At 43.1% G+C, this 23,771-nt stretch overlaps 1 protein-coding gene across 2 annotated transcripts in view; it reads left to right on the plus strand.

Moving 5' to 3' along the window:
- Positions 1–23,562, plus strand: part of LOC110528499 (histone deacetylase 7) — a 57,456-nt gene extending 33,894 nt beyond the window's left edge. For both annotated transcript variants that reach the window (XM_036984083.1, XM_036984084.1), the window contains 14 exons: positions 2,358–2,595; positions 2,964–3,097; positions 3,814–3,934; positions 5,386–5,435; positions 6,715–6,822; positions 7,097–7,152; positions 7,940–8,027; positions 8,394–8,513; positions 10,432–10,529; positions 16,547–16,665; positions 17,319–17,452; positions 17,550–17,631; positions 19,401–19,554; positions 21,478–23,562. In XM_036984083.1, the coding sequence (XP_036839978.1) occupies positions 2,358–2,595; positions 2,964–3,097; positions 3,814–3,934; positions 5,386–5,435; positions 6,715–6,822; positions 7,097–7,152; positions 7,940–8,027; positions 8,394–8,513; positions 10,432–10,529; positions 16,547–16,665; positions 17,319–17,452; positions 17,550–17,631; positions 19,401–19,554; positions 21,478–21,523 (1,548 nt within the window). In that variant the 3' untranslated portion in view covers positions 21,524–23,562. The remainder of the gene's footprint in view (positions 1–2,357; positions 2,596–2,963; positions 3,098–3,813; positions 3,935–5,385; positions 5,436–6,714; positions 6,823–7,096; positions 7,153–7,939; positions 8,028–8,393; positions 8,514–10,431; positions 10,530–16,546; positions 16,666–17,318; positions 17,453–17,549; positions 17,632–19,400; positions 19,555–21,477) is intronic.
- The last annotated feature ends 209 nt before the right edge of the window (positions 23,563–23,771 follow it).

Consider the following 23,771-nt stretch of genomic DNA (forward strand, 5'->3'; position numbering starts at 1 on the left):
TTCTCCTTCTATTCCTCTCCCTTTCTCCCTCCATTCCTCTCCCTTTCTCCCTCCATTCCTCTCCCTTTCTCCCTCCATTCCTCTCCCTTTCTCCCTCCATTCCTCTCCCTTTCTCCCTCTATTCCTCTCCCTTTCTCCCTCCATTCCTCTCCCTTTCTCCCTCCATTCCTCTCCCTCTCTCCCTCCATTCCTCTCCCTTTCTCCCTCCATTCCTCTCCCTTTCTCCCTCCATACCTCTCCCTTTCTCCCTCCATTCCTCCCTGCTTCTCCCTCCATTCCTCTCCCTTTCTCCCTCCATTCCTCCCTGCTTCTCCCTCCATTCCTCTCCCTTTCGCCCTCCATTCCTCTCCCTTTCTCTCTCCATTCCTCTCCCTTTCTCACTCTATTCCTCTCCCTTTCTCTCTCCATTCCTCTCCCTTTCTCCCTCCATTCCTCTCCCTTTCTCCCTCCATTCCTCTCCCTTTCTCCCTCCATTCCTCTCCCTTTCTCACTCTATTCCTCTCCCTTTCTCTCTCCATTCCTCTCCCTTTCTCCCTCCATTCCTCTCCCTTTCTCCCTCCATTCCTCTCCCTTTCTCCCTCCATTCCTCTCCCTTTCTCCCTCTATTCCTCTCCCTTTCTCCCTCTATTCCTCTCCCTTTCTCCCTCCATTCCTCTCCCTGCTTCTCCCTCCATTCCTCTCCCTTTCTCCCTCCATTCCTCCCTGCTTCTCCCTCCATTCCTCTCTGCTTCTCCCTCCATTCCTCTCCCTTTCTCCCTCCATTCCTCTCTGCTTCTCCCTCTATTCCTCTCCCTTTCTCCCTCCATTCCTCTCCCTTTCTCTATCCATTCCTATCCCTTTCTCCCTCCATTCATCTCCCTTTCTCCCTCCATTCCTCTCCCTTTCTCCCTCCATTCTTCTCCCTTTCTCCCTCCATTCCTCCCCCTTTCTCCCTCCATTCCTCTCCCCTTCTCCCTCCATTCCTCTCCCCTTCTCCCTCCATTCCTCTCCCCTTCTCCCTCCATTCCTCCCCCCTTCTCCCTCCATTCCTCCCCCCTTCTCCCTCCATTCCTCTCCCTTTCTCCCTTTCTCACTCTTCCTCTCCCTTTCTCCCTCCATTCCTCCCTGCTTCTCCCTCCATTCCTCTCCCTTTCTCCCTCCATTCATCTCCCTTTCTCCCTCCATTCCTCCCTGCTTCTCCCTCCATTCCTCTCCCCTTCTCCCTCCATTCCTCTCCCTTTCTCCCTCCATTCCTCTCCCTTTCTCCCTCCATTCCTCTCCCTTTCTCCCTTTCTCACTCTTCCTCTCCCTTTCTCACTCCATTCCTCCCTGCTTCTCCCTCCATTCCTCTCCCTTTCTCCCTCCATTCCTCTCCCCTTCTCCCTCCATTCCTCTCCCTTTCTCCCTCGATTCCTCTCCCTTTCTCCCTCGATTCCTCTCCCTTTCTCCCTCCATTCCTCTCCCTTTCTCCCTCCATTCCTCTCCCTTTGTCCCTCCATTCCTCTCCCTTTGTCACTCTATTCCTCTCCCTTTGTCACTCTATTCCTCTCCCTTTGTCACTCTATTCCTCTCCCTTTGTCACTCTATTCCTCTCCCTTTCTCCCTCCATTCCTCTCCCTTTCTCCCTCCATTCCTCTCCCTTTCTCCCTCCATCCCTCTCCCCTTCTCCCTCCATCCCTCTCCCCTTCTCCCTCCATTCCTCTCCCTTTCTCCCTCCATTCCTCTCCCTTTCTCCCTCCATTCCTCTCCCTTTCTCCCTCCATTCCTCTCCCTTTCTCCCTCCATTCCTCTCCCTTTCTCCCTCCATTCCTCTCCCTTTCTCCCTCCATTCCTCTCCCTTTCTCCCTCCATTCCTCTCCCTTTCTCCCTCTATTCCGCTCCCTTTCTCCCTCCATTCCTCTCCCTTTCTCCCTCCATTCCTCTCCCCTTCTCCCTCCATTCCTCTCCCCTTCTCCCTCCATTCCTCTCCCTTTCTCCCTCCATTCCTCCCTGCTTCTCCCTCCATTCCTCCCTGCTTCTCCCTCCATTCCTCCCTGCTTCTCCCTCCATTCCTCTCTGCTTCTCCCTCCATTCCTCTCCCTGTCTCCCTCCATTCCTCTCCCTGTCTCCCTCCATTCTCTCCCCGTCTCCCTCCATTCTTTCCCTTTCTCCCTCCATTCCTCTCCCTTTCTCCCTCCATTCCTCTCCCTTTCTCCCTCCATTCCTCTCCCTTTCTCCCTCCATTCCTCTCCCTTTCTCCCTCCATTCCTCCCTGCTTCTCCCTCCATTCATCTCCCTTTCTCCCTCCATTCCTCTCCCTTTCTCCCTCCCTCTCGTCCCCCCTTTTCTTTCCCCATCTTCTCCACTCTCTCTCCCTCCCTCCCTCCCTCCCCCTCCAGTCATTCCATTGGGAGCAGTCCAGGCACCTTCAGGTCCTGACAGAAAGGCACAGACAGGTGACCTACCTGGACCCCCTGGGTGTGCCTGTGGTTCTTGGCCCTTCCCACCGCCCCCTTGGCCGCGCAAAGTCCTCCCCTGCCTCCACCTCTCTTCCCCCTCCTCCACAGCCCACAGACACCCCGCTGTCTCTGGCCAGCACTGGTCCAGAGACCCCCACCAAGCTACGATTCACCACTGGTGAGACAGACTTGGGGAGTGCTGTACACAATGTTTTATGTTGTATCACATGGTCAGTTTACTATATATTCAGCTCTATGTCCCGTCTATAGAATTACATATTATAACTTCATTTAATAGGATCGCTGACTGGCTGGTTATCTGGCTGGCTGGCTGTCTGGCTGGCTCACTGTCAGACTGGCTGTCTGGCTGTCTGACTGGCTGGCTGTCTAACTGGCAGCCTGTTTGACTGGCTGTCTGGCTGTCTGACTGTCTGTCTGGCTGCTTGTCTGGCTGACTGTCTTTCTACCTATTTCGTATGGGTATCTAAACCACAGAGTGTGTGTGTGTGTGTGTGTGTGTGTGTGTGTGTGTGTGTGTGTGTGTAGGTCTGGTGTATGACTCTCAGATGCTAAAGCACCAGTGCACCTGTGGCGACAACAGCCGACACCCAGAGCATGCTGGGAGAATCCATAGCATCTGGTCCAGATTGCAAGAAAGTGGCCTCAGGAACCAGTGTGAGGTGTGTGTGTGTATATATATATATATATAGATATATAGTATTTGTGTGTTATATTCTGATATATTATACCAGTGTTTCTCAATTTCTGGTCTGTGGACCGGTGCCGGTCCCTGAGATGGTTTACTGACACCTGATCTAGAAAACCCAGAACTAGAATCTGACCTAATTGTGTCATCGCATGAAGAAAAAAAAGATACTAAAACGAGGAGCGGAAGCAGGGCGGTAGCTCCAGCCCTCTTTCGCTACAAGACTCAGGCAAGTCTATGGGCCAAATGTCCCTTCCCCTTCCGAATTTAGAAAGATGCGCACGCACGCTAAATCGTGATTTGTTCAAATAACCAGTGACGAAAAACCTGTGCACCAGATAGATAGTCATCGCATCCCACAGTCTTTTGACAGATGTTACGATACTATTTGTGTCCACGAGAGATCAACTGACACTTAGTAAACTCTACAGTGCTACTTTGTTCAAAGATGATGGGCCAATTTCTAACGTCTACTATGATCACTACTGTCACATAGAGTTAAGCTAACATTGCATCTACCATCTAACCAACTGTGTGAGTGTCTGTTATTTTGTGTGTGTGTGTGTGTGTGTGTGTGTGTGTGTGCGCACCACAGTCAGTTGAGTGGTGTGTGTGCGTGTGTCCATCCATGTGTGTATGTGTGTGTGTTAAAGATACAGTTTAATGAAGAGTGTGTGTTTGCTGCTGTAGTGTATCCGTAGCAGGAAGGCCTCTCTGGAGGAGCTTCAGTCTGTCCACTCCGAGAAGCACGTCCTGCTGTATGGCACCAACCTACTCCATCGTCTCAAACTGGACAACCGCAAGCTGGCTGGTGTGACACACACACACACACTCATCTTCACTCACTGACACATACAGTACACACACTCAAACCAACACAGCTCTGATAACACTCACACTCACTTGGGCAATAGCCAAAAATCTGTATTTTTGAACACTCATAATCACATACATGGACCTATACACATGCATGGATCATTTGTGACCGACCGCCTCGATTCGGTCTTACATTTTAAATGCACATTTTTACTTTGGATAAAAGTAGAGACTCAGTAAACAACCAAAGATTTCAAGACTTAAAGTGGTACAATTAGTAGCCTACAATAAGGAAAAACTCCAGGTAAAAATACACTTAATCTAGTCCTTTGCCTATACCCTAATCTGACTTTGGTTCAGGTCATGTTGTTCTTTATTTGTCACATGCACAGGATACAGGTGTAAACGGTACAGTGAAATGGTTACCTGGTTACCTGTATAGTAGCAATATAAAAAACAGAAAGTGTCCAGATAAAAATATTGTATAATTATTAGATGATTCTTACCCAGACACACTGGTCTAAACTGATGGGTCATGTGAAAGAAATACTATAACCATCCCCCAGACACATCTGGCTAACCTGATTGGTCGTGGAATCATCTGGCAAGTTTTTTGTTTAGACATGCAGCTAGCTAGCTCTAGCTATCTAAACAATGAACCATAATCCCAACCCATAGCTACAGTACAAACAGATTGTCATTAGCTAGCCACCATCCATGAAATGCTGTAGAATGAATCTGCAGGTAGCTAAAACTAACCAACTTGATTCAATTACACAGATCGTACATGGGAACGTTAGCTAGCGAGCCGGCAAGCTAACATTTGCTAGCTAGCTAACAGTAAGCTTCAACTTGCAATGAAAACGACTTTCTGACTAAATGTGAAACCTATAATATCTGAAAATGTAGTTAGACTCTTACCTGTATACATGGATGAACGCTTCACGGCAGACAAGGAACCAATCTAACTAAGTCGTCCTGTGGCTTTTCCGTTTTGTTTGTCACTACAGCTTGTTTGGCCCGTTGTGTCAAGTCACGCCGGTTCACACTGGCCGTGTGCAGAAAGTAGTCCATCACAACTTTTTCCCAATGATCTTTGTTGATTGTGCCTGCTAAATCCAGGGCAGCAATGTTGTTTAGAGCAGTAGCAACACTTTTGCTACATTATATCTTTCAAAAAAGCCACGAGAGGAAGGATTATCTACACATACTGAGCAGCTCATGTTATAGACAGAAGCATGCTACAGGGCAGACCAATCTGAACTAATCTCTTGGCATGTCCAGCCCATCCATTATCTCAACCAATCATGGCTAGCGGGAAGGTTCCCATCTTTTTCCATAGCTAAACCAACTAAGCTCTTAAATTAAAAATGTTATTCGTATTTACAGATGGCATTCAAGTGTGTTATTAAAGCACGTTAAAGTTATCTTATCTTTCTCTTGCAGGGATCTTATCTCAAAGGATGCGTGTGATGCTACGATGTGGAGGAGTTGGGGTGAGTTACTCAAAAGTACACACACACATACACAACACACACACACACTTACTGTACACAGGCACACAGCTCAACAGACCTTGTAATGCAAAATCAAAGATTGTGAAATCTTTCCACTTATCTAATCACATTACAAAATGGCAAACATTACATGCTTGATTATGCCTCATTACACAATTAAGCTAATAGGACTACAAATTATGGAGGATGTTGTTGTTGGCAGGGACTTGGTCGAAACGCCAAATAGATATCAAAGACAAAGAAAAGGTGAGAGATGAGAGAGAGAACGAGGGAGAGAGACAGGGAGAGAGAACGAGGGGGAGAGACAGGGAGAAAGAGGGAGAGAGGTGGACTTTATGGACACCAAAGAAGAGGATGAGGCAGGGATGAGTTGAAGAGGAATAAGAGAAAGGGGGGGGGGGGATTAGGAAGAAGTAGGCTTGTAATGGTGTTGATAAGGTCACAGTTGTAAATGATAACTTTTTCTCAACTAGCCTACCTGGTTAAAAAAAGGTGAAATAAATAAAAATAAGGAAGGAGAAAATGCGGACATTAAAGAAGACGAAGAGGAGATGAGAGGAGGAGGAAGGAGTTGAGAGAAACAGGGAGAAAATGAAAGTGGAGGAGGAGAGGATGGTTTGTATCAAAGAAGGAGAAAATATTTGCAGACACAGAAGAAGATGAAGAAGAGATGAGTGGATGAGGAAGAAGATGAGGGAGAATAGGAGGAGGAGAGGAGAAGGAAGGGGCTTTGTATAGTGTTGATAAGGCGCCTGATCTGTCTGGATTTCCGGCTCTTGGCTCCTCTGGTCAGGCACACTGATTGGAACAAGATGGCCAAGACGGTGATAAAAGAAATTCCTCTGATTTCATTGTTCCGTTGTGCCAAACCGCCAGAAATGTGGAGTTTTGAAACATGGAATAACAAAGGGAGAGAGAGAGAGAGAGAGGATCTGAGAACAGGAATACTTTACTACCCCCTTTACACCAGCAGTAAGTCAATGTTGTGGTGATTAGTGTGGGTAAATGTTACCCTTGCCAAATCCTTCCCCCTGGCTCCCAATAAGTCATGATACTCTTCATTTGGTTGGAATAAACAGTAGACTTTGGAATCTTTCCTACAACCTGTCACAACCTGTCACCTCGCTATTCCAATGGGTGACTTCCTCTTTACTCATTGGTCTGACACCAACTTGTAAATTATGCCCATGTTTCTCCCTGTGGTTATAATTTTTATCCCATCCCCTGACGTAACTTCTTGGTTTTGCGTGATTGACAGGTGGACAATGATACGATCTGGAACGAGATGCACACATCAACGGCGTCTCGCTTGGCAGCAGGCAGCGTGACGGAGCTTGCACTCAGGGTGGCACAAGGAGAGCTGAAGGTGAGACCGCCAATCGCAACCCCCTGTCCGAGCCGTAACTCAGCTGATCAGAATTGTCAATCCCGTAACATACATTAATACACATTGAAGCATACTGTATAGTCCTTTCTCTTCATGGTTTATTGAATTTATGAATTTCACAAGAAATTTGAATTTAATATGGCTATATAAAAACCTTTCAATGTCACCTGTATTCAACTAATATAAGTGAAATCGTAAGATTTATTCAGAGAAAGCCAGAGTCAGTGTTAAAGTTTCTATTCCATCCTCACAGAATGGCTTTGCAGTGGTGAGGCCCCCTGGACATCATGCAGCCCACTCTACCCCCTTGTAAGTACTGCACCACACACAGACACACACAGACACACACAGACACACACAGACACACACAGACACACACAGACACACACAGACACACACACACAGACACACACACACAGACACACACACACACACACACACACACACACACACACACACACACAGAAACAGGAGGTCTCTAAAATAATTTCAAAGGGTTCCCTACACATGAAAAGTACCTTTCAGGTGTGTGTTATGTGTGTGAATGTGTGTTACTTGCCCAAGGCTAACAGCAATCTACTTGTACCCGCGCTGCTCAATTCATGCCCAGCTTTCAGGACATTGTGCTGTCAGCCTATAGCACCACCTCTAAGTGTGTGCATGTGTGTGTGTGTACTCAGCAGTGCCTGTCAGTAGTTATTTATGTGTCGATAATGACTCTGGAGGAGAAGAGTTGGACAGCAGATATGATCTACAATTTAGTTCACAGTCACCGAGTTTATAGCTTCTGCTGTCAGCACCGCTATTTCCCATCATTCATACTTTGCAACCCTACATTCTGGTACTGTCCAGCCATACCGTGCCTAAACATGAGTGCATGTTCAGTGAAACACAGCATGTTTGACCCATTGGCACTAATGTCTTCACATCACCTAGTTTGTGTATAGTGAGAACGGCCTCACATTATCATGGAGATATCTCCTGGAGACCTTTCACTTAAAAAAAGCCTTGACTTTACATCGGGTGTCTATGGTGTCATTATGGGAACATATTCTCATAAGTATTCCTATGTCCCCACATGTGTCTCTCTCCAAAGGGGTTTCTGCTTCTTCAACTCTGTGGCCATCGCAGCCAAGCAGCTCCAGCACAAACTCGGCGTCAGCAAGATCCTCATCGTGGACTGGGTGAGAGACGGCCGCTGTCACTGGTCCCCACATGGGATCTAAACACAGACACACACACGTGCTCACTTTAACACCATTATTGACCATAAACTTGGTGTCAGCATTCACACCGATGTCTGCTTTCCACATGAGTCAGACCTGCCACGAGTCTGGGCCTAGGCGCGCACACACACACACACACACACACACACACACGTACACACACACACACACACGTACACACAACTTATAAGGACAAGTAATTGTATGTATTTTAGTGTGCACTAAAAGGGATTATGCAAACATTAAGGTCAAGTAATGGACTAGTTTAGTATACTACAGAATTAAGAGTCTGACTGCCCCTTGACCTTTCTCACCAATGTTCAGGATGTTCACCATGGGAACGGTACCCAGTCGGTCTTCTACAACGACCCCAGCGTGCTGTACATCTCCCTGCATCGCTATGACAACGGCAAATTCTTCCCCGGTAGCGGGGACCCAGCTGAGGTATATTAGGTTGTACTATCCACCACCGTATACATCATGCTCTCCTATTGGTAGATGGAACTGTCCATCAAATACATGATCGGTGTGACCATTTGGAAAAGAAAATGTCTGAGCAAGCACCGAACAGATTGGGTCGGCCCACTAGTCTGAAAACCCCTTCAGCATCTGTTACCACCCACCAAATACCACACCATCCACCTTCATTTTCCCATTCTCACAAAACTGTGAGGATGAAAAAGTGGATGTTTTCACATAACCTTCATCATGAGGGGATGGTCCAAATGAGGCTGTTCTGGCTTGGATGTGGCTTTGCCTTAAATGGCCCCTCGACCTCCACTGAGCTGTGTGGTAAACCTCTGTAGTCTCTGTGTCCCTCCACTACAGCACCATGTACCAATATAACACACTAGGGGGTAGCGGTGATGTCACCATAGCACCATGTACCAATATAACACACTAGGGGGTAGCGGTGATGTCACCATAGCACCATGTACCAATATAACACACTAGGGGGTAGCGGTGATGTCACCACAGAACCATGTACTAATATAGCACACTAGGGGGTAGCGGTGATGTCACCTTAGCATCATGTACCTATATAACACACTAGGGGGTAGCATGATGTGACCAGGGGTACTACACATAAACATCAGGGTATCCCTAATCCACTCCAGCATCTTTTAAACATGAGGGGAAAGACAGAAAGGGAAATAAAAGAGGAAAAATGAAGAAAAGGAATGAAGAAGAGAAGAACAATAGAGTGATGGATAGAGCGTGTGTGTGTGCGTGTGTGTGTGTGTGCGTGTGTATGTGTGTGTGAGAGTGACTAGTTGGCAGTGTATGGCGGAGCGCATGTGTTTTGAATTTACCCTGTGGACATCCAGTCCACCGAGAGACATTCTGCGATGCACATCATCACACACACACAAAGGAAATGACCACGGTTTGTTGCCAATAGGGTGTCACTCAGTCCTCACTCTCTTCTCACCATGACATTGAGTGATGTTGGAGAGGTTTTCAAAAGCTAAATAGCCACCCTAAATAGCTACAGTAAATAGCTAAATAGCTACAGTAAATAGCTACAGTAAATAGCTACAGTAAATAGCTAAATAGCTACAGTAAATAGCTAAATAGCGACAGTAAATAGCTAAATAGCTACAGTAAATAGCTAAATAGCTATAGTAAATAGCTACAGTAAATAGCTAAATAGCTATAGTAAATAGCGACAGTAAATAGCTACAGTAAATAGCTAATTAGCTACAGTAAATAGCTAATTAGCCACAGTAAATAGCCACTAGCAGGACTAAAAAGAGAGGCAGGCATTTTAAGGCCTACTCTTAAGACCAGTGGCTCAACTATTCTCCCACCCCATTAATGTGAGGTCAAATCAGGTTGTGCCTGGCATTTGGTGAAATGTACTCTCTCGTGACAGACGTTAACATTTGGTTCTGGGTGCTGAGTTTTGGTGAAATATAGCTAGATACTAAATATCGACAAGTGCCAACTCAAGAAAATATGTCTCTGTAGTGTGTTAAAACTGGGACATATTCTGGGTGTAGTTTTGTGATTTATGAGCAGATTTGACAAATTGTATCAAAAATAAAAATTGTTGAGTTGATGGAGGCGTTGAATTAATGTCCAGCCGTCTTTCATTTGGAAATTGTAATCACTCCCTTATGTCATTGAAATGTGACACAGCTTTTCCTCAATGGCACAAATGTGCATTTTGAAACTATGGTGCTGATTGTGTGTGAACATTTGATGCAAAATATCTCACGACCCTCCCTCAGCTCTCAGCATAACTTTCAATGAAGTAAGATGTTAACATGATCACTATGAACATTAATGAATAACAATGAATATCTCTATTTCTCTCTCTCCCATCTCTCTTTCTCTCTTTCTCTTCCTCTCTGTCCAGGTGGGAGTAGAAGCAGGTGAGGGCTTCAATGTCAACGTGGCGTGGACGGGAGGCTTGGACCCCCCCATGGGCGACGCAGAATACCTAGCAGCATTCAGGTACAGAGTTAGAGATACACCTAACCTACCTCACCTTACCTCCAGCCGAAATCACATTAAGACAAAACCACAAAAGTGCAAAGATGATATTTTAGTCAATGGGGTGTGCGCGCAATTGATTCATAGAAAGTCTTACCAAAACTCTTCACTCATCCTTGAAATACTACGCACAGCTGGGATATAACAGACTTGTACAGTATCATGTGTTTATATTGTGGTGCGAGTTAGATTTTTGTGATGCCCTCCATTATATGGTGTGGATCCATGCCACTGAATGGAGGTGTGTCTTTTTTCTGTGCACCGCACTTTCCACTTCATTCAAGCCTCAGCCCCTGAATGAATAGCTGCTCGGTTTGCGGCGTTATGAACTTTGAGCGTTCCTGTCAGCGGTGTTGGCTCGCCACCAGACGATGAACAGTATGTGAGGTCCGTATGGTGCATACACACAGTGGGTGGGCCAAGCTCGTCAAACTCAGGATTCTAATGGCTGAAGCCATACTGTACCGTTACGAGCCATTGATTCCAACAGGCAGACGCTAGGCTCAATGTTTACCCATAGCATACAATGCTAATTGCTAACTCACTGAGAGCAGTATGGTCTGTGTTGATTCACTGGTTGTATAGAAGAATAAGAACACCTAGTAAGTGTTCCCTAGTTTAGGTGTGTGTTACCTAGTGACTATCTTCGTTACGTGTACAGGTGTACCTAACAACTGTCACTTCATTTTCATTACAGGTAGATGTTACCTAGCAACTGTCACTTAGTTTTCATTACAGGTAGATGTTACCTAGCAACTGTCACTTAGTTTTCATTACAGGTAGATGTAGCAACTGTCACTTCGTTTTCATTACAGGTAGATGTTACCTAGCAACTGTCACTTCATTTTCATTACAGGTAGATGTTACCTAGCAACTGTCACTTAGTTTTCATTACAGGTAGATGTTACCTAGCAACTGTCACTTAGTTTTCATTACAGGTAGATGTTACCTAGTAGCTGTCACTTCATTTTCATTGCAGGTAGATGTTACCTAGCAACTGTCACTTAGTTTTCATTACAGGTAGATGTAGCAACTGTCACTTCATTTTCATTGCAGGTAGATGTTACCTAGCAACTGTCACTTAGTTTTCATTACAGGTAGATGTTACCTAGTAACTGTCTCTTCATTGTCATTACAGGTAGATGTTACCTAGCAACTGTCACTTAGTTTTCATTACAGGTAGATGTTACCTAGCAACTGTGACTTAGTTTTCATTACAGGTAGATGTTACCTAGTAACTGTCACTTCATTGTCATTACAGGTAGATTTTTCTTAGCTCTTAGTACAGGTGTATGTTACCTAGTAGTTTTTTCTTACAGTAGCTCAGATGTCAATACAGGTAGCTCTGTTTCTTGTAGACATATAGCCAATATCCTCATGTGGAATTTGAAAAAAAATGACTCTGGGAAATCCAAATGTAAAATCCCATGAATTCACCTTAGAAACACATTTTTACAAGTGAAAATGTGTTCACTTTCCCACGTGTTCCCCCACCCAATTCCACCAACAAACATTGTAAGCAATAAAGTCTGTGCAAGGAAAATCTGTGACTGGGCCTCTATTCCCCAGACGTTCTGTACAGCCAGAAAATATGCACCCAATTTCTGCATTGGCTGTATTTTATGCATCTTGAAATACCATAAATGTAATAACCTGGTTCAATGCAGCCTGCCATCCTTCTAATTTAATTCATATTCATCTATCTTTCACTGTCCTTTTCATTGTCTTTTTACTGTTGTTTTATTTCTTTACTTACCTATTGTTCACCTAATACCTTTTTGCACTATTGGTTAGAGCCTGTAAGTAAGCATTTCACTGTAAGGTCTACTACACCTGTTGTATTTGGCGCACGTGACAAATTAACTTTGATTTGAGATTTCCATCTTCCAATGGGGCCATCCTGTTAATTTCACATCTTGCCATTCAGGAGGTGAGGGATCTTGGGTTTGCCTCCAAAATGCCACCCTCTTCTGTATATTAGTGAAGAAGGTGGCATTTCAGCTAGTCTTGCAGTTCAGTGGCTATAGGATAGAGGTAGTGGATGATTGGGGGGTGGGGTGGTGGGTTGCGGTATAATCTGGTAGATTCCTTTAGTTGCGGGATACAACGTGTGTGTGTGTGTGTGTGTGTGTGTGTGTGTGTGTGTGTGTGTGTGTGTGTGTGTGTGTGTGTGTGTGTGTGTGTGTGTGTGTGTGTGTGTGTGTGTGTGTGAGGGACTGCACAGGCTGCATGGTCTGGTAGTGCAGACCGGGAGGGGGTGGTGGTGGGGGTGGTGCATTGTTAGGGAATCCAAAGGCGGCGTAATTAAGCCCAATGGATCCCAGATGGCTGGCTGTCAGTGACGTGAGAAGAGGGCCGAGCCCCTAATGGGAACCAGACGCACGCCGAAGCGCTTTGAACTGCCGGCCGGAGAAAGGGTGGGGGGAAAGGGAACGAGAGAAAGAGAAGAAGAGAGAGGGGAATCAAACTCGGCATGGGCAGTGTGTGCTCGCTAAATCACTGGCAGCAGCAACGAGAGGAGGAAGAGGCGGGTGAGGAAGAAGGGGAGGAGGAGAAGAACAAGGGAAGTAGTTCCAGAAGATGAAAATAGAAAGGTTGACGTCATCCTCCCCTCTGGACATCTCTCTGTCTTGGTCCTGTTATTTGTTTACTAACGCTTTAGATAAAGCCCTTATTGTTATGTAGTCAGTCTTTAACTGCTGTGGTACCCAGAATGTAGCCTAGTAGATACTCATGTGTAGCTGGTAACTGCATATAACATAAAACAATTATTGAATTTTAAGGTACAGGCCAAAAGTTCTTTTAAATTAAGTTTAGTGACAGAAATCCCCCAAACATATTTTCCTTATTTTACCAGGTAATTTGACTGAGAACACATTCATTTACAGCAATGACCTGGGGAATTGTTACAGGGGAGAGGAGGGGAGATGAATGAGCCATTTGAAGGGTCAATCAAATGGTGAAATGTATATGATGTGTAACTATCGTTAGGCTACAAGACCTATATAATAGGTGGTGTCAGAGGAAAGCCCATAAAATTGTCAGACTCCAGTCACCCAAGTTATAGACTGTTTCCTCTGCTACCGCACGGCAAGCGGTACCGGAGCACCAAGTCTAGGACCAAAAGGCTCCTCAACAGCTTCTACCCCCAAGCCATAAGACTGCTGAACAATTAATAAAATCGCCACCAGACTATTTACATTGGCCCCCCCTCCCTTTTGTATACTGCTGCTACTCGCTGTTTATTACCTATGCATAGTCACTTCACCCCTACCTACATGTACAAAGTACCTCAACTAACCTGTACCCCCGCACACTGACTCGGTACCGGTGCCCCCTGTATATAGCCTCGTTATTGTTATTCTTATTGTGTTGCTTTTATTATTATTTTTTACTTTAGTTTATTTGGTAAATATTTTCTTAACTCTTCTTGAACTACTTTGTTGGTTAAGGGCGTGTAAGTAAGCATTTCACGGTAAGGTCTACACTTGTTGTATTCAGTACACAAGTTTGATTTGATTTATCTGGCAACTTGATGTAATTTATATCCATCTAGTGTTAGTGTTAGTGATAGTGATAGTGTTAGTAATAGTGATAGCGATAGCGATAGTGTTAGTGATAGCGATAGTGATAGTGATAGTGTTAGTGATAGTGTTAGCGATAGTGATAACGATAGTGTTAGTGATAGGATAGTGTTAGTGATAGTGTTAGTGATAGTGTTAATGATAGTGTTAGTGATAGTTATAGTGTTAGTGTAGTGTTAGTGATAGTGATAGTGACAGTGTTAGTGATAGTGTTAGTAATAGTGATAGTGTTAGTGATAGTGATATTGATAGTGTTAGTGGTAGTGTTAGTGATAGTGATAGTGATAGTGTTACTGTTAGTAATAGTGTTAGTGATAGTGTTAGTGATAGTGATAATGATAGTGTTAGCGATAGTGATAGCGATAGTGATAGCGATAGTGATAGTGTTAGCGATAGTGATAGCGATAGTGTTAGTGATAGCGATAACGGTAGTGTCAGTGATAGGATAGTGTTAGTGATAGTGTTAATGATAGTGGTAGCGAGAGTGATAGTGGTAATGATAGTGTTAGTGATAGTGTTAGTGATAGTGTTAGTAATAGTGATAGTGATAGTGTCAGTGATAGAGATAGTGATAGCGATAGTGTTAGTGTTAGTGATAGCGATAGTGATAGCGATAGTGATAGTGATAGTGATAGTGTTAGTGTTAGTGATAACGATAGTGTTAGTGATAGTGTTAGTGATAGTGTTAGTGATAGTGTTAGTGATAGTGTTAGTGATAGTGTTAATGATAGTGGTAGTGATAGTGATAGTGTTAAGTATAGTGTTAGTGATAGTTATAGTGTTAGTGTAGTGATAGTGACAGTGTTAGTGATAGTGTTAATTGATAGTGATAGTGATAGTGTTAGTGATAGTGTTAGTGATAATGTTAGTGATAGTGATAGTGTTAATGATAGTGTTAGTGTTAATGTTAGTGTTAGTGATAGTGTTAATGATAGTGATAGTGTTAATGATAGTGATAGTGTTAGTGATAATGTTAGCGATAGTGATAGTGATAGTGATAGTGTTGGTGATAGTGTTAGTGTTAGTGTTAGTGTTAATGATAGTGTTAGTGATAATGTTAGTGATAATGTTAGTGATAGTGATAGTGTTAGTGATAGTGTTAGTGATAGTGTTAGTGATAATGTTAGTGATAGTGATAGTGTTAATGATAGTGATAGTGTTAATGTTAGTGTTAGTGATAGTGTTAATGATAGTGATAGTGTTAATGATAGTGATAGTGTTAGTGATAATGTTAGCGATAGTGATAGTGATAGTGTTGGTGATAGTGTTAGTGATAGTGTTAGTGTTAATGATAGTGTTAGTGATAGTGTTAATGATAGTGATAGTGATAGTGTTAGTTATAGTGTTAGTGTTAGTGTTTCAACTTTCATGTACTTTTATTTGGTGTCACACTGTGTCACATACCTGGGTATGTTACCTGGATGTTTGTTGAAATGTTTCTGACAGTTGGACTGATCAGTGGTAGCTTGGTTCCGGATCTGTTTGTGCATATTGACAATGACTGTAGGTGTTGGCAAGACAGCACAAACAGATCTCAGACCAGGCCCGATCCATGGGACATGGGTTTAATTTGACCATGTCTCTTTCACTGGGTAGTCAGTGATTTATTTGCAAATGAACATGTCATGCGGTCCTAAATATACTGTACACATCTCCCTCTTGAAGAGCATGTGTTATACAGTAAGCAGTAAAGCACAGTATGTTTTGTGTGTCACAAGAGACTAGCGTGTTGAAAGGGTCAAAGTCAAATGCAGAAACCTGTGTCCACTGTGAATATTATTTGACCCTGCTGGTCATCTATGAACGTTTGAACATCTTGAAGAACGATCTGGCCTTAAGGGCCATGTACTCTTATAATCTCCACCCGGCACAGCCAGAAGAGCCTGGTTCCTGTCTAGGTTTCTTCCTAGGTTCCTGCCTTTTTAGGGAGTTTTTCCTAGCCACCGTGCTCCTACATCTGTATTACTTGCTGTTTGGGGTTTTAGGCTGGGTTTCTGTATAAGCACTTTGTAACATCTGCTGATGTAAAAAAGGGCATTATAAATTTGATATTGATTTGATTTTGATGTCATTCTGTGACACTGCAGAATCTTGTTAAGTTCTTGCGAGCAACTATGTTCCTCATTACACACAGGATATGTTTCTATAAAGTGTAACTCAGTGTTGACTTTCATGGCTTCACTAGATGTCAAGGTTCCTTGAATTATTTTTCGTGGGGTAACAGTGTCTATGAATACCCTCTTCACAATGGATTATAAGAAAATTGATAAAGCCTTGTAATGACCTATGCTATTTTTAAATGATTTTCAGACAATTTAGGAAGGTTTTTGCACAACGTACCTTTTGGAGTGCTTTGACCTACAACAGCGTTGACCCTCCCCTATCTGTCTCCAGGACTGTGGTGATGCCGATTGCCTATGAGTTCTGTCCTGACGTGGTGCTGGTCTCATCTGGTTTCGATGCCGTCGAGGGACATCTGGCGCCACTGGGGGGCTACAAAGTGTCAGCCAAGTGTAAGCACACTATTCACTGTTCCTCACAAAATCGTATGCGGGACACACAGGTACATTTTATTGAACATTTTTAGTCATTTAGCAGACACTCTTATCCAGAGCAACTTACAGTAGTGAGTGGGTACATTTTTGCACTTTTTCATACTGGTCCCCTGTGGAAGTCAAACACATAACCCTGGTGTTGCAAGTGCCATGTTCTACCAACTGAGCCACACACGCCCACAGTGTTTCCACCTCATCTTCACAGTCTTATGAGTCTCACTAAATTATTCTGACTGTTCTATATTCTACACCAGGGATGGGCAACTTTGATGGGGGGAAGGCCACAAAAAATCTGACCTCACCATGAGGGGCCGCAGTGGATCGCGAGTCGGTGTACCCATATCAATACCCACACATGCAGTCAGAGCTCTAGCCTTTTGAGAGCAAAACATTTTAGCAGCCACGCAGGAGAGAAATATTTTACGTTAGAGTTCATTTCCTGTAAGTCTACACATTTTGCCATGAGGTTTAGAGGACATGTTGCAAGTTTAGTCTCCTGTGTGTGTGTGTGGAAATATGGAGGACTTTGGAATGCATCAGTGAATTTTGATTGTAATTGTCACTTGTAAATTTAAATAAATAAAGTATTTAAATGTGTCTCCCCCCCAAAGGTTTTGGTTTTCTAACACGGCAGCTGATGGGGCTGGCAGGTGGACGGGTTGTCATGGCGCTGGAGGGGGGTCACGAGCTCACGGCCATCTGCAATGCCTCTGAGGCTTGCGTCAGGGCCCTGCTGGGCATCCAGGTCAGTAAACACAGGATCAGCTTACTTCTCCCTAAATCCTACCCTTCACCATGGGGGAAACAACACTATACTGACCCCCCCGTGTGTTCCCCATCAGGAACCCCTGTCTGAAGCAGTCCTAGAGAGGAGACCCTGTCCCACCGCTGTCCTCTCTCTGCGGAGAGTCATCCAGGCCCAGGGTGAACATCTGATACACTGTCGTTCTATCTCTCTCCCTATCTCTGTCTTTCTTTCTATCTCCCTCCCTATCTCTGTCTTTCTTTCTATCTCTCTCCCTATCTCTGTCTTTCTTTCTATCTCTCTCCCTATCTCTCTTTCTTTGGTCCATTCTCTCTATCTGCCTCACTTTCTCTCTTTTTATCCCATTTCTCTGTCTTTATCATTCTTCCCTTTCTCAAGCTTTCTTTCACTCTACAGCAGAGATAGGCAACTGGTGGTGGCCTGCGGCCCCCATTTTGAAGGTCCTCAGATCAACTTCCCCCTCAAAATTGGGGAAATCAGTCGGAGTCTCAACTTTCTTTTGCGAGATAGAATAGTAGAATACACAAATACAAGGTGCAGTTTTGCTCTTGTTATGTCAGTCACTGATAGTCAGTCAATTAGCCAATGTCTGCTACAATTTTTGGTTTGCTAAATTAGTTTAGCAGCCAGCTATCTAAACTTGTTATCATGGTCGAATTACCGGCCGGATAGCGATAGCCCCTTTTGATTTTGTTAGTCAGTCTCACTCAGATATCATATTAAAAATGGCAAACATTTATTTCTCCCCACCATGGCAAAATCAGAAGAATTGTAGAAAATTTGTAAGAAAAAAGAAAAATATTCTCTCTGCCCCATGGCAAAATATGGGTACGCAGACCCGTGAGCTACTGCGCTCTCACATGATAAGTTCAGATGTTTTGCTCTACAGTATCGTCCCTCTCTTTCTTTCAGTCTCTCTATCTCACACCATCTCTCTTTTTCTCGGTATTCTCTCTTTCTCCTTCTTTCTCTCAATCTTCTTTTCTCTCTTACTCTGCATCTCCCTTTCGTCTTCTTTCTGTCCTCCTCCATGAACACCTCTCTTGCACATCCATTCTCTGTTCTTCTTCTCCTCTCTCTCTCCACATCTCATCAATCTCTACCACTTCCATCTCTGTCAATCTTATTTCATCCCTCTATTTGTATGGTCTGTTTGGATGTTATTTCTCTCTCTCTCTCTCTCTCTCTCTCTCTCTCTCTCTATCCGACCACCTCTCTCGTCGTCCCATATATTTCTCCTCCCCACATCCCTCTCATCATCCCTCCTTCTTCCTTCTCATTCTTTCCTTCCTTCCTTCCCTCTCTCTCTCTCTCGCTCTCTCACTCGCTCTCTCTCTCACACAGACACACACACACACACACACACACACACACACACACACACACACACACACAGAGAGAGAGAGAGCCGGCCACTGCCTTCCTGGCTCCAATTATCTTCAAACACTTCTCTACCACACGATCTTCACAACATCCCTCCTGATTGCGCACAAATGTTATCCCATTCCAATTAGATTAATTAAAAATATTTGCAAAGCCACAAGAATGTTAAGCCCCTTCATTTAGGCAGAGGGTGAAATATATGTCTGGTGAATACTGGGAACACACACAACTTGGTCCTCTCTTTCTCTCCCTCCACATGTGCGCACACATACACACACACCAAGGCCCTTTGGCACAATTGTGTGATTTAAATTACACGAATGCTGAATTAAAATTGTGGTATTGGTGAAGGCTGAATTAAAATTGTGGCATTGGTATTTTATTTTGACCACACACACAAGTATTAACTGTAGTATTGCTTAGTATACAATATAGTTCACATACTTCAAAGACATAATAGCTCAACTTTTAAGAGAGTACTCTGCAACGATGCAACATGAAAACCTGAAACAATGACTTTCTCTCTCTATCTCTCTCTCTCTAGGTGAGTACTGGCGGTCGTTGAGGGTGGTGGCCCACACAGTGGATCAGTCATACATGCAGGCCCAAGGACACAGTCTGAGACGTGGCTCAGAGGACCACAATGACACCGTCTCTGCCCTGGCCTCTCTCTCCATGGCCAGCCTCACCACAAACAGGTGACATCACTGACACCACATAGTAAAAGCACTGACACTATGTTGTAACAGCACTGACACCATGTAGTAACAGCAATGACACCATGTAGTAACAGCAATGACACCATGTAGTAACAGCAATGACAGCATGTAGTAACAGCACTGACACCATGTAGTAACGGCACTGACACCATGTAGTAACAGCAATGACACCATGTAGTAACAGCAATGACACCATGTAGTAACAGCAATGACACCATGTAGTAACAGCAATGACACCATGTAGTAACAGCACTGACACTATGTAGTAACAGCACTGACACCATGTAGTAACAGCAATGACACCATGTAGTAACAGCAATGACACCATGTAGTAACAGCAATGACACCATGTAGTAACAGCAATGACACCATGTAGTAACAGCAATGACACCATGTAGTAACAGCAATGACACTATATAATAAGAGCACTGACACAATGTAGTAACAGCAATGACACCATGTAGTCTTAGATAATATCAATATAATATCATGTAACATGAGATTAGATTTAAAACACCCTGTAGTCTCGTATGATATTAAAATGATATAATAAAATATCAAGTGAAGTGTTATAACATTAAATTATAGTTAAAGGGATGGTTCACTCAAATACATATTTAGGTTATTTAGTTATTTTCAGCAGCATCTGGCTAGCATTGGCTCTCCTGAACTGAAAGCTAATGGAATCATAGGAGACATTTTCTTTACAACAGTTATTTCTCTACAGCAGCCTACTGTAGGTATGTGGAAAATCATGTACATGCGTACTACGAGTGAACCACCACTTTAAATATGTATTAGATGAAAACTTAAACATGAAATCCTTAGCTGTCAGCTGCATCTCATCACACTGCTTTGGATTAGTGATCATTTCCAACACCAGTCCCTAGATCAGCTTTTGAACCAGAAGATGAATCAATTAGTGTTCTAATTGTATTTTGTGGGAGACAGTGTGAAAATTCAAAAGACACAAAAGACACAGCACTGTCTCTCTCCCTTTAAAGGTGCAATATGCCGATATCCGCCATTTCCTGGTTGCTAAAATTCCATTAGTTTGACTCATTTCATTTTATTTGACAAAACAGGCAATGTATAGTGTAGAGAATCATTCTACCATCTAAACCTCTGTGAAAAGTATTTTCAATAACAATGCATAGTGTAGAGAATCATTCTACCATCTAAACCGCTGTGAAAAGTATTTGAAATAACCAAAAATATTGTATTTTCAGCTGTTTGAAGCTGGTGTACAAACGTTAAGAATGGGAAGCGTAGAAAAAGAGCACACTGAACCGATCTACCGCTTGTAAGACTTGCTTTCAATGACAATGACAGATCTATAACTCACATTTTTATATGAATTTGGTCGGGTCGCCCAAAAAGTTACTTTAGTTTATTTAGTTCAGATTTTCTTAACTCTATTTCTTGAATTGCATTGTAGGTTAAAGGCTTGTAAAAGTAAGCATTTCACAGTAATGTCTACTACACCTGTTGTATTCGGCGCATGTGACAAATACACATTTATTTGATTTGATATTGCAGCGTTACAACCCTATTTAAACAGGAGTTGTCTACAACCACATGAAGATAATTGCATCAGTATGCTCTAGAACTATTTGCAGCATCTGTGTCCTGTTGAAATTTAATACAGTGATATATATATATATATATATATGATGGTGTAATTCCCTGGGTGCCGATGATGTGGAGGTCGATTAAGGCAGCCCACTGCACCTCTCTGATACAGAGGGGTTGGGTTAAATGAGGAAGACACATTTCAGTAGAATACATTCAGTTGTTCAATTGACTAGGCATCTCCCTTAGTTTATACTGCTGTAAAACGACAACAGGTTATATATTAGAATGCTATACAATTCCCTTCTCTCCTCTCTCCCTCCTATTCAGGACACAACCAGATGAACTTATGGAGGGGGACACAGACTCCATGTAGACAAGTGCACTTTCCGACAAACCTAACACACACACACACACACACACACACACACTGTGATCCACTCGGCCCTGCTTCACTTGACCAGAATCCACTGTCTCCAGTTGACACTGTACAGACCATATCCTGACCACTATAGGCAAACTGAGTAGCTTCCGCCTCCCACACTCTTACACCTCATCAGAACACAGTTCTACTGGCCTTACTACGACCACTCGCTTGATTCGACCGCATCTCAACCGCACACTGATAACACATCCCATTAACAGGGTACAGGAGGACCAAGAGAGAGGAGAATGAACACTGTCTTCATGACATGCCTCTGCATGCCTCCCTCGTGTGTAACATTGTGAACTGTGAGGACACAGAAGGAGAGGAGTAGCAGACTTGAGCATAAACTGGAGAGGGGAAAGATATACCATTATAAACATCACCGGGGGGGAGGGGTTGAGACTTGACTTGTAGCATGAAGTGACTTGACAAAGACCAGCTACATGACTGGCTGTAAGCAGAATCTCCCTGGGGAAGTGAGCTTCTTGTTTAGCCTTCGGTCACAGGCTACCACTGCACATCGCCAGGCCGACAGAACCGAATCACACAGAGAAGTAGGAAGTAGTCCCACGTCCCCACAGAAGTTACTATGAAGGAGAACCGACATCGCACCCTCACCGGGGGGACACTTATCTCTTATTGATAATGTCATTTGACAACAAAATGAAGAAAAAGAAAGAAGACTTTGTTCTGACTTTTTTGCACTGTGTATTTTGTAATGTGAACCAAAGAGAGAATGACAGAATGGACCTGGGATTGACAATAAAACCTGTAAATTATCATACTCATGTTTTTAAGCTGATTTAAATATTGTAAGTTTGATTTATTGCGTATTGTATATCAAATGTCAATACATAATGGTCATGTTTTTTAAGTAGCAAATAGAGAAGGCCTAGAACCCTGTGATTCAGAGATTTTCTAGTTGTTTTTCTTCCAATGCAAATGTGGGGTGTAAGACTCCCTCTCAGACAGCACTTAAGGAAAAGATGAAAAGGTATTATTTATATCTCAAGTTGATGGCATCCTCATTCTTTGTCATTCTAATGATAACATTTATTAGGAAATGAATCTAATGACTCACTGTGACAATTCAGGAAACCACTTGTTAGTGAGAGAGGAGTCAGATTAAACGTTCCAAAGGTGTTTCAGGCAAGGACACACACCCCGCCATACGGTCCTACTCTACGCTCGGCCACTCACAAAGTGTTTATGCATGTGTATGTAAATCACTGCATCTACATGTTGTCAGCAGGGTATTTCAACGTAATGAAGGTAAAATACAACTAATGTTGCTGGGTTCAAGGCAGATTAATAGCACAGTTGAACTGACTTCATGGTCTTAAACTCTGACTGGCACTTAAAAGCTGTCTGTTGACTTCATGGGACTCAAACAAAACACAAATGCACTTACAATGTCTTAAATGTTGGGATTGTGTTTTAGTAAAATTACAAAGAAAATGTACATGTCTATTCCACTCTGACAATGCCTTTTTTTTATTGTTGTTCTGTTGTGATTTCACAAAGACCAGTTTTTTAACATGTGGATTTATTGACATGCCTGTTGTATTTTGTATCTTTGATAGGCTGTATTTTTTTTAATGCCTAGTTTTCTACTATGAAAGACAAGTGAACAAGGATTTGTTCATATCAGATTATCTACCACTCGATTTACAAAAAAAAGTCAGGTATTTTTGTTCCTGGACCGTACTGCAGTTAGCATATAACGTTTGAAGTTAGCACTTAGTTGTTGGAGTCAGCTTGTTAAGCTAGCTGACTATAGTATGTAGAACAATTGAGCACAGGTTGAGAGTCAAAAGCCTTCTGTGAACAGCATCCCATTCGTAAAGTGGTATGGCCTCTGAACATAACTTCAAAGACTTTTGTGAATTCCTGATTGTATTTGTATTTAAACAGAGGTTTTTGTTCTTAATATTAAAAAAATATGGATTAAAAAACTGCTTACAGTTCTTGTTAGCACTTTCCATTAAATAATGATTTATTTGTTACCCATTTAATGTTATTGCAGTGCCTTGCTTATGTATCGTATTAACACAATATATTTATCTCACAGTGCTACAGATTCATTTGTACTATAATGTTGAATTGTTCCAGTACTTTTTGGTGCTTTATAATGTACATTATAGAACCAATACTTTACATGACAAGACCCTGCAAGAGGTATATGGTATTTGACATT

This window comes from Oncorhynchus mykiss, chromosome 7 (genome assembly GCF_013265735.2).
Source record: "Oncorhynchus mykiss isolate Arlee chromosome 7, USDA_OmykA_1.1, whole genome shotgun sequence".
Classification (NCBI taxonomy): Eukaryota; Metazoa; Chordata; class Actinopteri; order Salmoniformes; family Salmonidae; genus Oncorhynchus; species Oncorhynchus mykiss.